At 33.8% G+C, this 15,251-nt stretch overlaps 3 protein-coding genes across 5 annotated transcripts; all 3 read right to left on the minus strand.

Annotated features, from left to right (window-relative positions):
• Nucleotides 1-322: 322 nt before the first annotated feature.
• On the minus strand, nucleotides 323-5,085 carry LOC109071127 (cornifelin homolog B-like). Of its 2 annotated transcripts, none has more exons than XM_042732467.1 (5): nucleotides 4,988-5,085; nucleotides 2,699-2,726; nucleotides 1,406-1,514; nucleotides 1,138-1,325; nucleotides 323-1,062 (listed from the first exon to the last, which is right to left on the minus strand). In XM_042732467.1, exons 3-5 carry the CDS (start codon nucleotides 1,497-1,499, stop codon nucleotides 814-816), a joined length of 531 nt encoding a protein of 176 aa, XP_042588401.1. In that variant the 5' UTR covers nucleotides 1,500-1,514; nucleotides 2,699-2,726; nucleotides 4,988-5,085; the 3' UTR covers nucleotides 323-813. The 2 variants fall into 2 exon arrangements, with proteins under 2 accessions (XP_042588401.1, XP_018943141.1); XM_019087596.2 differs by lacking the exon at nucleotides 4,988-5,085 and adding an exon at nucleotides 2,835-3,021.
• A 278-nt stretch (nucleotides 5,086-5,363) lies between these two features.
• LOC109071128 (cornifelin homolog B-like) lies at nucleotides 5,364-8,069 on the minus strand. Its single transcript, XM_019087597.2, has 4 exons — nucleotides 7,961-8,069; nucleotides 7,008-7,121; nucleotides 6,484-6,638; nucleotides 5,364-6,099 (listed from the first exon to the last, which is right to left on the minus strand). The coding sequence occupies exons 2-4, from the start codon at nucleotides 7,111-7,113 to the stop codon at nucleotides 5,977-5,979; spliced, it is 384 nt and encodes a 127-aa protein (XP_018943142.1). The 5' UTR covers nucleotides 7,114-7,121; nucleotides 7,961-8,069; the 3' UTR covers nucleotides 5,364-5,976.
• Nucleotides 8,070-11,925: 3,856 nt separating this feature from the next.
• LOC122138603 (cornifelin homolog B-like) lies at nucleotides 11,926-13,879 on the minus strand. 2 transcript variants are annotated; one of them, XM_042732000.1, is made up of 4 exons: nucleotides 13,692-13,879; nucleotides 12,937-13,050; nucleotides 12,628-12,782; nucleotides 11,926-12,453 (listed from the first exon to the last, which is right to left on the minus strand). In XM_042732000.1, the coding sequence occupies exons 2-4, from the start codon at nucleotides 13,040-13,042 to the stop codon at nucleotides 12,331-12,333; spliced, it is 384 nt and encodes a 127-aa protein (XP_042587934.1). In that variant the 5' UTR covers nucleotides 13,043-13,050; nucleotides 13,692-13,879; the 3' UTR covers nucleotides 11,926-12,330. The 2 variants fall into 2 exon arrangements, with proteins under 2 accessions (XP_042587934.1, XP_042587935.1); XM_042732001.1 differs by lacking the exon at nucleotides 13,692-13,879 and adding an exon at nucleotides 13,456-13,476.
• Nucleotides 13,880-15,251: the final 1,372 nt, after the last annotated feature.

The following is a 15,251-nucleotide window of genomic DNA, read 5'->3' on the forward strand; positions in this document are numbered from 1 at the left end:
TCTTTGAATTCTATCACACTGAAAATCACACTGTTCCACATTTACCATAATATACTTCAATGACAAATGATATTAAACGATAGTGCCCAAAGCATAACAGTACAAGAATAATCTAAGTACAATAAATTATTTTTAATTAACATTTAATAATCATAGAATGTCAACTCTGAACAAAGAGAGATTAGCTTCCATCTTAAAAATAATTGTTCTATTTGGCAAAATTATTTTATTATAAAACAGTTCTTAAGCCAACATCTTCCTGTCCACCATGATATGCAAAATAAACTGTGCTCTGAAGTGATTAAATGTTGAACTGGAAACAAACATTTCAATTGTAATTTATTTTGTCTATATACAACCACTTCAGTTACAATTAAATGCTATAGTTTTTGACAAATGTCATCCTATTTGCATTTTTGAAGAACACTGCATACTGTAAATAAGTAAGCCGCATATAACTCAGTTTATCTATTTATTCAGTTCATCAGTTGTCCTCACTTCTGCTATATAAGACTCAAAGTTATTAAAAGACAAAATGGCTTTATCATCAAGAATCATCAGTGTTGAAGAAAACAAGACTTTTTTTAATGTTTAAAAAAAAAAAAATTTAATAAGTCTGATTAGTTAAACCAAACAAGAAAACAAATACAAATAATAAACAATATAAAGTGTACAATATAAACATATTTTCCAAGTGCACCTGAGCCGTTCACACAAAATCATTGATATTGATTAAACTGGATAGCTATTACTCTATGAATCCCTTATGATATTATTTAAGCAAGATACATGTGGCAGACCTGCGGTGAACTTCTACATAGCAGCTGTCTTCATTGGTGCTGTCTGGACTGCAGGACCAACTCCTACCGGTGCGGCACCGATCACTGTCGGCTGCTGCATAGCGACAACTTGTGGGTTAACTGCCATTGGAACTGGCTGCAACAAGGGATTTCTTTGCACTACTTTGATGACTTTTTTACGTGCTTTGATTTCTCTACTCATCTGACACCAAGAACACCAGATGCAACAGCAAGATACCATGATGTCCTCACAGAGACTGCCCTGTTGCAACAAATACAAACAAATGATTGTTTTGTGGCCCTCTTTCTTTTAGTGGTAGAGGGACAAAAAACTCACCCCAATTTGATATTTGTAGCGAACTGCCACCCTCATTGCCAGACCCACAGGTGGAACACATACTCCAATTCCAAACGCAGCCATGAGAGCTGGGCCCAATATGTCCAGCAGAGGCAGACAGGTGCTCTCCCCAAACTCTCCAGTGGTGGAGCAGGTAAAGCAAGGAAAGCACCAGTACGCATAGCAGCCTGAGGACCAAAAATGCACATAATGTGATATTATTTGCATGTAATTCAGTAAAAATGGAAAGCCCTTTAAGTATACTTACAAGAGCTCAAGTCCTCGCAACAGTCACATATTCCTGAATTCCAAGCTTCTGTCCCAGCCTTGCCGAGTGGCTGCTGCACAACTACAGTCGCCATAATGATTTGATCTTACTGATATGGAAAGATGACAGAAATGTTAAGGTTTCACTGATCCTGGTGATATGTTATCTGATATATGAAATTCTAATGTCATGCAAATTCATTTCATGCAAATTCAAAAGCATGCATGCATTACAGTCACATGTTGCAACATTGTTTAGAATGAAACTGTTGTCCTAACGACCCTGTTTGGCAAGTTGACTGTTGGACAACATTTAAGGAAATACTGTTGATGGAGCATGTTTTATGAAGGTTGAAGTAATTCAACTTAGATCCAGATTTTTTATTGATTTATTTTTTTAGCAGTGTTTGCAATGTGTTCGAAACAGTTTCAACTAGCTTACCCAAATATTTTATGCATACTTAAATTTTTCATAGTTCAAAAACAATAAAAAATAATATTAATACCCTTAGGCAGATGTATAGTTGCAATGACGCCTATAAACCGATTACGCTGCAAAAAATAAATTTTAAAAAAGTAGGCTCGCGAGGACAGTACAGCAAAGATTATGACCACAAAAGATATAACTGCAATCTATTTATCTATTCTCAAATTTCCAAATTAATTTATAACTTTTACTGAATTATTCTTTGTATTGATCAGAATAATGTTTAATTGCTAATCATTCATTCAGTGATCATTTAAAGAGATTTTATTCCAAAGAATCTTAAATTCCAGCATTAAAAAATTCTGCAGAATTACAAAGAATCTTTAATTGTAACCCTACAAACAAAAAAATGAAAATGATTTATTTATAATTATTTCATATTTTATGTACATGTGTCTCTGTGTACATTCGTAAAATACAACTTATTTTATATTCATTACACTTACAGATGATTTACTGTCTGTTGTGACTAATATGTGGTTTTCATATTTCACCCATAATTCATGTTCAGAGTGCATCTAATCATATCAATAGCATTACATAATTTTGTGTTCAAGTTTGCAAAGTAATTTACAAAAAGAACACTGACTAATTACCAGTGTACACAAATAGAATAAATAGAGCATTTAGCATCCGAGCAGTAGGCAAACATTTTAAAAGAGGAAATTCTAAAAACAAGTTGTAAAAAAAAAAATCTAAAAATTATTTTTTCCAACCCTTGACAAATTTTAAAATGACAGAATGTAACTTATACATTTGGTTTAACTGCTAAAAAAAGAGAGAAGCAATAAGAAATGGCGTACTTACTCTTCTAGTGCAACTGCTCCAGCTTTGTCTGTCAAAAGAAAGTAAAAGCAGACTTATTTATGTGTGCAAGATTTAACTACTGAGAAAAGAACAAAAAAAAAATGTTTACTGAACCATAAAAAATATGCAGCCAGACCTGAAATCATATTCAGTGAAGTAAGTAAAAGGAAAAAGAGGTTGTGTTGTCTGATTTATCATGAATGGATGTGATGGAATCTCTCCTCCCCTCACTCTTTGCATTCTTACCAGAGAAATCAAATCAACAGTTTATGGCACTGTTCTACATTCACTTTCATTTACTTCAATTACAAATAATATTAAATGATAGGGCCGCATGTAATAAAACTTTGCATCATTTCTTTTTGCATGACAATTTGGATAGACTACATCACATTAGAAGAGTTGTAGGCTATCCAGTTGAGCTGATAAAAAAAAAACTACAAAAAAAAATTATTTTTATATATATATATATATATATATATATATATATATATATATATATATATATATATATATATATATATATATATATATATATATATATATATATATATATATATAGAGGTACTCACAATAAAAGTGCATGATATTTTTGTGGCCAGAGTGGGGGAAAACACCCCTTTGGGGTAAAACACCCCTCAACAGATTTTCCCAAAATAATCTAAATAAAGTCAATATGCATTTTTGTTGTAACTATGGACTACGTTGACAAGTGTGTAGAAGTGTAGAAGTATTCAAGCTTACACTGGTGATGTACCTGAGAGAAAACCGATTTTACAGTAAGCAATATAATTTTCAGCTGTAAGAAACAAAGTGTTTTAAAGCTTATTGTTTTGTAGAAAAGTACACTTATATATGATATGAGAAAAATAAGGCCTGAAGATAGTGAGCATGTGTTATTTAAAAAATATATATATATATTTTCAGAATAACATTTTTTTTTTTCAAACCTAGTCTGTGGGATAAAACGCACCCAGGGGGGAATGGGCAATTACTGTAGTTACTCTGTTCTGAACATCAAATCCTTTGTTTTTCCATCAATTGTATTCTAAATAGTTGGTTGAGTAAAAAAAAAATTGGTCCTTATATTTAAAAATAGCATCAGGTAGCTAGCTAGTTAGCATCAGCTAACAATATTTTTCAAGGCTATTATATTATAATTCTTTTTATTTTTAAGCTAAAACTGCCTGCACTCTAATTTTTGCTTTAAATGTATGAAGCAAATTGCTTTGTCAGACTGGGGGCAGCAGGACAGCAGACTACAATACAAAAATATCTAACCACTAAGGTTTTGCTTTAATTTAATTTAGCCAATTACAAAACTGCACCTATTTGTTTACCTGTCTCTCATAGTGAATTTCAAAGTAAGATTTACGCTTGAACTATTCTTGTTAAGAAAACAGTTGGCTACTTCTTATGAAACGATACAAGATTCCAGCGACAGGAAATTTGACTGTTTATACTGGCACACTCACAAAAACACAGTCAGTAGACCTACAGTTTATGGAAAGCAGTTTTAACATTTAATCTATAAGCCGTACTGGTAGGCCTATCTATTTTCATGCTACTAGTATACGTAAGTCAAAAACACAGTGAGCTACCCGTGCCTATCGTTCAATGAAAGAGTCTTTACAGTCGTGAAATCAAGATTTGATTGGTTTGCCTCGGCATTTAACATCGACTGATAATTTCATTAAAAATAAAAAGTGCAAAAATGGCATTATAATAGACGTTTCATCAGTACTTCCTTGGTTAAATACGACTACGTATTTAACCAGTCAGTAGACCTAGAGTTTATGGAAAGCCGTTTTAACATTTAATCTATAAGCCGTACTGGTAGGCCTATCTATTTTCATGCTACTAGTATACGTAAACAGCGATGGGAGGAGCTATCCGGGCCTATCGTTCAATGAAAGAGTCTTTACAGTTGTGAAATCAAGATTTGATTGGTTTGCCTCGGCATTTAACATCGACTGATAATTTCATTAAAAATATAAAGTGCAAAAATGGCATTATAATAGACGTTTCATCAGTACTCTTTTGGTTAAATACAACTACGACAATTTTTATGGAATTACGACCTTTTAAAATGTGTTTTATGTGTAACGTTTTATTTTGGCATGCAGTTGAAATTTTATAGCTTAAGAATGATCTTACAATCTGACTATTTCTTATTTGAAACTTATCTGTCATGCTCTTATTTGGTACTAAGCGAAACAGGATTTCATGCAACAAACTCAGGCAGCTAAAGAGAAGGTTAAGAATTTTCTGTGCTGGATTGTGACATACCTTGATGCTATTTTTTGCAAGTATGTTGTTTGGCAAGTATGCTCTCACTTGGCAGTGTTGTTTTCTTCTTCTTCTTCTTTTTCTTTTTGCATTTGTAGAAAATGTCCAGCAGGGGGACACAAACCCCACAAAACATATCTTACATGCGTTATAGTTGCTAAAAGTGACAATGTCAACATTCACATAAAACTCAAAAGACAGCCTATTAATAATGAAAGGTAAAATTAAAACAAAAAAATCATGCTAATAATGTCCTGAATTATTTGTCATAAATATCTATAATAAAAGTTATATACACTACTACTAATAATAATGTAATGAGAGTCAGAAGAAGCAATTTACTGCATTAACAAAGTCACAAGAAAACAGGAAAATATAGACTACAGGAATTTTACTATATGTGTCTATGCAAATATGCAAAGTACAAACACACCCCTCCAGAGACAGGAACAGGAAAGTGTCAAAGAAAACGATCAATGATTTGTGTAACAAAACAAGTAAATGAAAGAATTTGAGTCTTAAAATAAAGGCAATCGTGAAAAAAACAATTAAATATATATATAAATTCCAATTTGTGAGTATTCATTTCTGTGTTGTTTTATTTAGCTTTTTAAGTCTGTCACAAAAACACTAACATCTATCTAGATATGTCAAACACTAATTTCTCTGATCACACTAGTCATGATATTGATGATGCTGATTAGAAACCGAGTAACTGACAATAGAGATATACAACAATACAGACGTTACATTCAGTAGAAAAAAAACAAATTAAACAAACTTTTATGTCCTTGCGTTTCATCACAAATTACACCAGGGATTTACAGACAATCATCATTATTACAATAAGCATCTGACAATATAAATGCAATATACAAATTATTCAGTTCAATTAAATATATTCAGTTAATGAGATATTTTAATAATATATATATCTGCCTTTCAGTGTGTCAGGATTTTACACAACAACATAGCTGCTTCAAAACACATTACAAATTCCTGGCACCAACAAGAGTGATCTGTAGATCTCGTGCTTTCATCTCTCGTGACATCTGACACCAAACACAAGCTCTGCAGAATGTGGCCAGCAAGCAGTCATTACACATGTCACCCTGCAAATCAACACAAAAATATATTGGCTATATTATACATCAGCCTACTCGTTTTGTGGTCACATTTAAAACATGTATGACATATTGGCACAATTAAAATAACAACGTGAATTATTTTTAAAACTGTTCCACATTACCCAAAAGCTATAGGAAAAATATAATGATACTGATATCTTAGTTTGAAATTGGCTGTATAATTCTAAATGAAGACACTTTGAATATGTTTATTAAAATCACTGCTTAAGGGAATAGGCCTAAACATTTGTGTAGGCTTATTTCACTTTTGGCTTAAACCTTCTTGTTATACAGTAGCCTACATATGACAGCTAGCCCCGTTCACCCCTAAAAGTGAAGTAAATTCTAATTTTGATTAACGATTCTTACCTTAATGCCATAACGCTGGCGCATTGAGACCCTTATGGACATGGTTATGGGTGGGACGATGCCACAGAAATCCAGCAGGGGGAGACATAAACACTCACCGTATTTCTTTGCTTTGATACACGTGAAACACGGTAAACACCAGTAAGCAAAGCAACCTGTTCACAGAGAGGGACGTAATAATAATATTTAATCTAATGCTTTAGAGCGATTTATGACAAAATTTACACTGTTAATTGCTGCAGTAGTCTGGAATCTGGATGTTAAAGATGTGAGCAGGTAATTCAAAGCATAGGCCATAAGTTCAAATCAGCCAGAGGTGAACTGCAGGCCGCTTCAGGGGAAATGTCTCTGGTTCTGATCTATGACAGCGCTGAGTAGCAAATACCACTTAAAATATCTTTTGAGTTCCACAAAAGAAAGTAGCCTAAGTCATACATGTTTGGAATGGCATGAGGGTGAGTAAATGATGACAGATTTTTTTTTCTTCCTACTTGTATTTTTCATTTTATACAAACTTTACTCACATTCAGGAACGTCATTGCAACAGTCACAGATACCTGACCCCCACTGATCAGAATCTCTGGAGACCATAACAGGCTGTGGCTGCATGACTACCATTGACTTTGACATGTTTACACCTACGTACAACAGAGAATATGATTTCAGTATCACAAACATTCCAATGATTTCTTATATTTATACACTACCATTTACTACTGCTCAATATTTTTGTTGAAACCATGATAACTTTTTCAAAAGGGTTGAAATAGACATATTTTGTGACATTATAAATGTCTTTACTATCACTTTTGATCAATTTGTGTCCATGCTGCATAAAAAAAAAAAAAAAAAAAAAAAAAATTCCCAAACGTTTCAATGGTATTGTAACAATTTCCACAAAAATAATAAGGAGCATTTTTTTTCAATATTGAAAATAATAAATGTTTCTTGAGCAGCAAATCAACATATTAAAATAATTTCTGAAGGATCATGTGACACTGAAGGCTGGAGTACTAGGAGTACTGGCTGCTGAAAAAAAAATTCCTTTAAATATATTAAAATAGAAAATGCATTATTCTGAAGTCATTCTAAGTTGTTAAAATATATTTCACAATATTACTGTTTTACTGTATTTCAGTCAAATAAATGCAATCTTGTTGAGCATGAGAGACTTCTTTCAAAAATTATTCCAAAGTTTTGTCTGGCAGCATAAAAGTTACATTTAAATAAAATGATCAATTACTAATACTTATATATTTCATTATTAATTTTTTTTTAAAAGGTGTTTTCTTCATATGAAAGATTGCATGCAGCTTAAAGTGTTTACAGCTTTAAATGGCATTCAGAACTCACAAGTGTCACAGTAAAAACTATTCAAGTCCTAATACAAAAGGTTAAATAATAATCTTAAACATACAGATAAGATTAATGAAAATATCTTCTGATCCTGATATCTGTGTAGGAAATCTTCACTCACCTCTGTGTTGACTGGTCCAATGTAATCTGCTGTTTCTAAATCTGTGATCACAAATTGACTTTACTGAGTGCAACACCAAGTCAAATGAAAAAAGATCATTGGCTCTAAAGGAAACCTCCTTAACCTGTTAGACCCGTTCACGGCAGCATCTCTTAAGCATTACACTTAAAAAGCACACTAAACGATGGAGAACAAGATTACATTGTTTCATGCATATGAAGATTCCAGACATGCTTAATGTATGAAAATATAGGTATTCATGAAACTGTTGAAAATGAATGCCTACACTCTCAGTTAAAAGGTGTAATAGCTGTCACTTGGGCAGTACCTTTTCAAAAGCATTATTACCTCATTGTTAGGACCTTATTATTAGTACCTTAAAGGTACATATTAGAACCTTAAGCATTCATATTAGTACTAAGAAAGAAACATCAGTAATTAATATGAATACATCATTAAATAACAATCCCCACTGATCGCTTTTGTATGGAAGCAATTATTCGAATCCGCATGATAAAAAAAACTTCAGACAACAAGCCAGAAATAATTCCAGAACATTTAAAAATATTTTCAAATTATTATGATGTTAAATTCAAAAGCTGTAATTGTGAGAATATAGCCAAGCTACATCTTTAACAGAAATATATATATATATATATATATATATATATATATATATATATATATATATATATATATATATATATATTTCTTTAGAAGGGCTTCTATACATTCTCTGCTGAGGTAAAGAAATCCTGTTAGCAGTAGCATCCATTAAACATTTCCCATAAGTGCCTCTCACTCATGAAAAATGCAATATATTAAGGACAGACCCAGTAACATACTGAAACTCATATCTTGACATCATCCTTAATTATTAAAATGATGATGAGAGTCATTGCACAACTTGAGACTTTTGTTTACGGTGTTTTAACAGTTGCTACAGAATCGTAAGAAAATATCTGAAGCATTTTGCAGTTACATGGACATTTGCCAAGGTATGTCAACTAATAAGTCCCATCTTTCTTCCTTATCAGTTTGGTTTCTATCCTCTTCCTATTGTCTTTTTCATTCTGACTCATGTGACGCAGCATCTTTAGTTGTTTCACTTTATATATTTACTGAAAGCATGACTTCCAAGATGCACAGGATGAGCTGTGTCCCCTTCAGTAATCTCTGAGACAGATTGTGATTGAAGATGAGCAGAGTTACAGCTTTCTCTATGGATTTATTAGTTTGGTTCCAGGATTAAAGTCTAAATTGTAAGCTTGAGTACAGCTGGGCAGCATACAAGAGTCTTGACATAAGGGGGGAGTAGGGTGGGGATATCCCTGAGTCACGAAATCCTCTTCCTTTCTCTGTTGAAATGTTTGACAGAGAAAACATCCCTAGTCTGAAAGTCCTATTGGAATTCCTATTAAAATTTGGAACCAGTCATGAAGGATCCTAATGTGTTTTTCCTCATACAATTCCAACATTAACACAAAACAACAAGTAGGTCTTTCAAAATATAGTTATAAATAAAATCAAATGTTCCCATAGTATTTGGGAATATGTTGTATTGTGAATATACTGTGCGTATATATATATATATATATATGTGTGTATAGTACAGTATGTACTTTGCATGTATTTACAGAAAATTACGCATACAAGCAAACTAACCAAACCTTAACCAAAAAGTACACCGTGTGCATAATTATTTGGCACGTTGATATTCAGATTTTTTTTTTCCAAGCACAATTTACCAATTCCAAACCACATCAATTTTAATAACTACTATTAATTTTGTATTTAATCATTTATGATTGATATATAATTGTTCATGATGGCTGGAAGTAAAAAACATTCAGGTGTGCAGAATTATTAGGCATGTTTTCTTTTACTGATAAAATAAGCCAAAAAAGAGGTTTAACTCAGACTGAGATGTCAAAAATTATTAAATCCCCATGAGAAATATTAAAAACTAATGCAATACAGAAATTGCTAAGTTAAGACATGACCATTTACACAGCAAAATGCTCACCGGGACTGCAAGGTCAGAAAAACAGGTGAAGAATAAGACATGGTAACTGCAAAAGTATTAAGAATTAATGTGAAAAATTAGGTGTAAAACCATCAAGAACCATTTAGTCTCCAGCGCCTCCGTTTTCCAGAACTGCAACCTGGAATCTCTAGAATTACAAGATGTCAGGTTCTCAGAGACTTTGTTTGGGTAAAAAAAAAAAAAAGAAAAATTACCCTCACTTAAGTATAACATGCTGAAGTATTGTGAAATACATTAGCTGTCACCACCCATAGACTGTTTGCATTAATCTTAATCTTCTTTGCGTGTTTATATCACTGTAGCTGTGACAATTTGATTCCAGCAACAAGCAATTTGACTGATTTATGCCGATATGGTCACAAAAACACAGTCAGTACAGTTCACTCCCCCCTCGTCCATGATGATTAATATACATAAGCAGCTGTACTTCTGTATAATTAGATGTCAGTGTGGGCAGAGCTATACCCAGCCTATCGTTTAAAGGGATCATTGATTATGATTTCACCTTTTTAACTTTAGTTAGTGTGTAATTTTGCTGTTTGAGCATAAACAACATTTGCAATCTTATGACGCTCAAAGTTCAATGCAAAGGGAGATATTTTCTTTATCAGAATCCGTTTTGTAAGGCCTACAACAAACGGCTGGTAGGGACTACAACAAGCTACTTCCTGGGTTGGTGACATCACAAACCCTGAAATTATATAAACCCTGCCCCTGGGAATGTGCAACAAAGTGGGTGGAGCCATGTTAGGCTGCTTTAAAGAAGAGGAAAGCCCGGGACACACCAAGCTGACAGGCGAGTGTCTGTCAGGCTAGTTTCCACACGTCAGCTCTCGTTAGCGGCAGTTTACCCATTGCGTATTTCTGAGGGAGGGGCTTCATAGAACCAGGAACTCAACAGACCATTTTAGGAGAACGGAAAAAGCGGTCTAGATTAAAGGTTAAATATATGAAAAATAATGCAGTTTTGTTTCAAAACAAAGCATGAACATGTTACAGTGCACAAACTAGCCTTCGAAAATAGCCGGTTGACCACCCCTTTAAAATGAAAGGGTCTTTACAGTTGTGTGATCAAGGTTTGGTTGGTTAGCCTTGGCATTAAACACCAACTGATGGTGCAATTAAAAATATAAGGTGCATAAATGTCATATAGCTTATAACGTGTCACCAACATTCTTTAGGTTTATTGCGACTTTGTATCTCTAACTGTGACAATGTTTCTCATAATTGCATTTTATTTGTAACATTTTTATTTTGGCCTGCAATTGTAACTGTAGAACTTAATTATCTAACAGTCTGACTTTCTTATTTTAAACTTACTGGTTAGGCTACCTTCTTATTTTTTAGGCAAAACTGATTACAGAATAAACAGAGCTACAGGGAAGAGGTTAAGCATTTTTTGTGCTGGATGGTGGCATACCTTGATGCTATTTTTTGCAAGTGTGTGTTTTGCAGGCATGCTGTCACTTAACAGTTTTTTTAACCTAAAAAGTCCAACCGATGGACACAAAACACACATGCATTATAGTTGTTAAATGTGACAATGACAACACCCACATAAACCTCTCTAAACATTAGGTGCAGTTGTGGCCTAATGGTTAGAGAGTTGGACTTGTAACCCAAAGATTGTGGGATCAAGTCACTGGCAGGGATTGTACGTGGGGGAAATGAATGAACACTGCTTTCTTCATATACCTCAACATTACTGAGGCGAGACCCTTGAGCAAGGCATCGAACCCCCAACTGTTCCCTGGGTGCCGAAAAAAAAAAAAAAAAAAAAAGGCTGGCACTGTGTGTGCACGCACTGGGTTAGGCCACAGGAGTTGTACTAGACATATATCCTGATCCAAATAACACACACCTTTCCAGAGACAGGAATAGGAAAGTGTCAAAGAGGGTAGCGTTTTTCCCCCCAAGCCATTTTGAAAAAGAGTATTTATTTCTGCATTGTTTAATAAGCTTTAAAAGACAAAAACAGAAATGTTTTAATAGTTATGTTTTAACCAGTGACATTCACTATTGTAACAAATATACAACACAATCACATCTAATTTAGCTGATCACACTTGTCATGCTATTAGTGATGCTGATTAAAAACTGAGTAACTGACATTAAAGATACACAATACATGTAGAAAAAGAAAACCTAAACATCCTTGTGTTATCACAAATTACATCAGGAATTTTACCAAAAATCTTCATTATTATAAGCATCTTAATGCAATATAAAAATGATTCAGTTAGGGAGTTATTTTAATAAACATCTGCCTTTTCAGTGCGTCAAGATTCTTATTTATACGACAGCATAGCTGTTTCCAAACGCATTACAAATTCCTGGCACCAACAAGAGTGATCTGTAGATCTCGTGCTTTCATCTCTCGTGACATCTGACACCAAACACAGAGTCTACAGAATGTGGCCACCAAACAGTCATTACACATGTCACCCTGCAAATCAACACAAAAATATATTGGCTATATTATACATCAGCCTATAGCAGAATGAAACTCATTTTGTCATTACATTTATGACAAATTGCCAAAATTAAGTGATTACGTGACAACTAGCCCCGGTCACCTTTAAAAGTGCTGTAAAGTCCGATTTTGATTTACGATTCATACCTTAATGCCATAACGCTGGCGCATTGAGACCCTTATGGACATGGTTATGGGTGGGACGATGCCACAGAAATCCAGCAGGGGGAGACATAAACACTCGCCGTATTTCTTTGCTTTTATGCACGTGAAACACGCGAAACACCAATAAGCAAAGCAACCTGTTCATAGGGAGGGACGCAATAATAATAATAATAATAATAATAATAATAATAATAATAATAATAATAATAATAGGCTTCATAACACAAGAGGGTTAGTAAATAGTGACAATTTAATTCTACTCGTCTTTATTTTATTCCAAGCTTTACTTACATTCAGGCACGTCGTCACAACAGTCACAGATACCAGACCCCCACTGATCAGAATCACTAAAGACCATAACAGGCCGTGGCTGCATGACTACCATTTGATTCGACATGCTTACACCTAAAACACACACACACCCAAAAAGACAACAGGTAGAAAAGCACGATCACTTCATCACAAACATGCTAATGTCTTATGAGTGTCAAATTAGAATATTGTGAAAGTTTTCTTTTTTTGTAACCTTTTAAAAGTGAAACACATATACATACACACACATATATACATATACATACATACATATGTGTGTATATACACATACACACCGTACATATTCTAGATTTTTTTTATATTTTTAAAAGTGAAAAACGTATATTTTAGATTAATTATATGCATATTAATATTTTTTATAAGTTTTGCTTTAAGGTTTTTTGTGGTTTCACCAGTATCTCAAATTAGAGTATTTCATAAGATTAATAATAATAATGTTAAAAAAAAAAAGTTCATGTTCATTTCTGCACTCAATACTTGGTCTGGGTTTCTTGAACACAGCATCAGTGAGGTGTGGAATGGAAGCGATCAGCCTGTAACACTGCTAATGCACTGTGAGCCTTCAGCTCGTCTGTATTGTTGGATCAACTGTTTCTCATCTTGCTCTTGAAAATATCCCATAGATTCCATATGGGGTTCAGGTCAGGCATGTTAGCTGGCCAATCAAGCACAGTAATATCAGGGCCACATCTCTGTAGGAAATCTTCACTCACCTCTGTGCTGACAGATCCAACGTAATACTAAGCATCTGCTGTTTCTAAATCTGTGATCACAAACTTGACTTTATACTGCACAGTAAAATCCTAAGTGTTAAATTAACACTGCTTAGTGCAGTGGTCTCCAACCCTGCTCCTGGAGAGCTACCTTCCTACAGATTTCAGCTCCAACCCAATCAAACACACCTGAAGCAGCTTATCAAGGTGTTAAGGGCTACTTGATAATTACAGACAGGTGTGTTGGAGCAGGGTTTGAACTGAAGTCTGCAGGACTATAGCTCTCCAGGAGCAGGGTTGGCGATTCCTGACATAGAGCATAGATGGTCCCACTCTACAAGAGAGATAAAGTAACACTGAAGCAGATTTAAAGTTAATGAGATAATTAAGTGATGATTGAGTATTAGTGATGAACACCTGCTGTTAACAAACAGAATCACTGAAGAAAAGAGAAACACAAGTACAACTGACTTCCAGCCACAGCCTTGGATGAAATCAACTGAAAAAAAAAAAGACATTAAATCTCTCAGTATCTCTGATTTAACAAGTCCACAAACAGCTTTACCAGCTTCACACATTACTAATCAGTTTGACTTTTTTTTTTTATTTGTCTAAAACAGTTCTTATTGAGAATTAACAGAGGTTGAGATGTTGATGTTTACTCAAAATAACAAAGTTTGACGTTATTTTGAAATTCAAAAGTAGGTGTTCATCACTAATGCTCAATCAGAACTTAATAAATCACTTAATAATCTCATTAACTTTAATTCTGCTTCAGCGTTACTTTAACACTCTTGTAGAGTGGGACCATATATGCTCTGAGCAGTGTTAATTTAACACTCAGGATTTTGCTGTGTGCTTAATGTATGGAAATATGTACAATAAGTCTTCATGAAACTGTTGACATGAATGCCTACACACCTGCACAAGCTGTCACTTGGGCGGTACCTTTTCAAAAGCATATTAGTACCTCATTATTAGGACCTTATTATTAGTACCTGCATATTAGTACCTTAAAGGTGCATATTATTAGTACCCAAAGAGTACATATTAGCCAGTGACAGCTTTTGCACCTTTCTGAGATTGTGGAATAATTAGAAACCCCACAATAAAACAGCCTCAGAGAGCAAGTTAGAAATATCCAGACACCAAAGTATCTCTAAAAGTATTTTCAAATGTTCAGGATGTTAAATTTAAAACCCGTCACTGGGAGAAAATAGCCAAGCTATATCAGAACAAAATCAGAAGCCTTCCTCACTAAGATTCATACTCAGAATTTTTGTCAGATGAAAGCTGTTATTTAATTTATTTAATTATTTTTTTTAGAAGGGCTTCTGAAGGTTCTCTGCTGAGGTAAAGAAATCCTGTTAGCAGTAGCATCCATTAAACATTTCCCATAAGTGCCTCTCACTCATGAAAAATTCAATGTATTAAGGATGGACCCAGAAACATAGTGTAACAGAATTATTAAAATGATGATGAGAGTCATTGCACAACTTTTGAAATCTTTTTTTTTTTTTAAAGCTTTTGCTTTCGGTTTTAACAGTTGCCACAGAATCA

Source organism: Cyprinus carpio, chromosome B10, assembly GCF_018340385.1.
Source record: "Cyprinus carpio isolate SPL01 chromosome B10, ASM1834038v1, whole genome shotgun sequence".
Taxonomy (NCBI): Eukaryota; Metazoa; Chordata; class Actinopteri; order Cypriniformes; family Cyprinidae; genus Cyprinus; species Cyprinus carpio.

Bases quoted from the DNA above. Each gene is read 5' to 3' on its own strand.
- LOC109071127 (XM_042732467.1), bottom strand. From the start codon at position 1,499: ATGGCGACTGTAGTTGTGCAGCAGCCACTCGGCAAGGCTGGGACAGAA. The intron at 1,326-1,405 runs GTAAGTATACTT...TTTGGTCCTCAG, and splicing joins TTGCGAGGACTTGAGCTCTT to GCTGCTATGCGTACTGGTGC. The intron at 1,063-1,137 runs GTGAGTTTTTTG...TTGTTGCAACAG, and splicing joins GCTACAAATATCAAATTGGG to GGCAGTCTCTGTGAGGACAT.
- LOC109071128 (XM_019087597.2), bottom strand. From the start codon at position 7,113: ATGTCAAAGTCAATGGTAGTCATGCAGCCACAGCCTGTTATGGTCTCC. The intron at 6,639-7,007 runs GTGAGTAAAGTT...CTCTGTGAACAG, and splicing joins TTGCAATGACGTTCCTGAAT to GTTGCTTTGCTTACTGGTGT. The intron at 6,100-6,483 runs GTAAGAATCGTT...GTTGATTTGCAG, and splicing joins GCCAGCGTTATGGCATTAAG to GGTGACATGTGTAATGACTG.
- LOC122138603 (XM_042732000.1), bottom strand. From the start codon at position 13,042: ATGTCGAATCAAATGGTAGTCATGCAGCCACGGCCTGTTATGGTCTTT. The intron at 12,783-12,936 runs GTAAGTAAAGCT...CCCTATGAACAG, and splicing joins TTGTGACGACGTGCCTGAAT to GTTGCTTTGCTTATTGGTGT. The intron at 12,454-12,627 runs GTATGAATCGTA...GTTGATTTGCAG, and splicing joins GCCAGCGTTATGGCATTAAG to GGTGACATGTGTAATGACTG.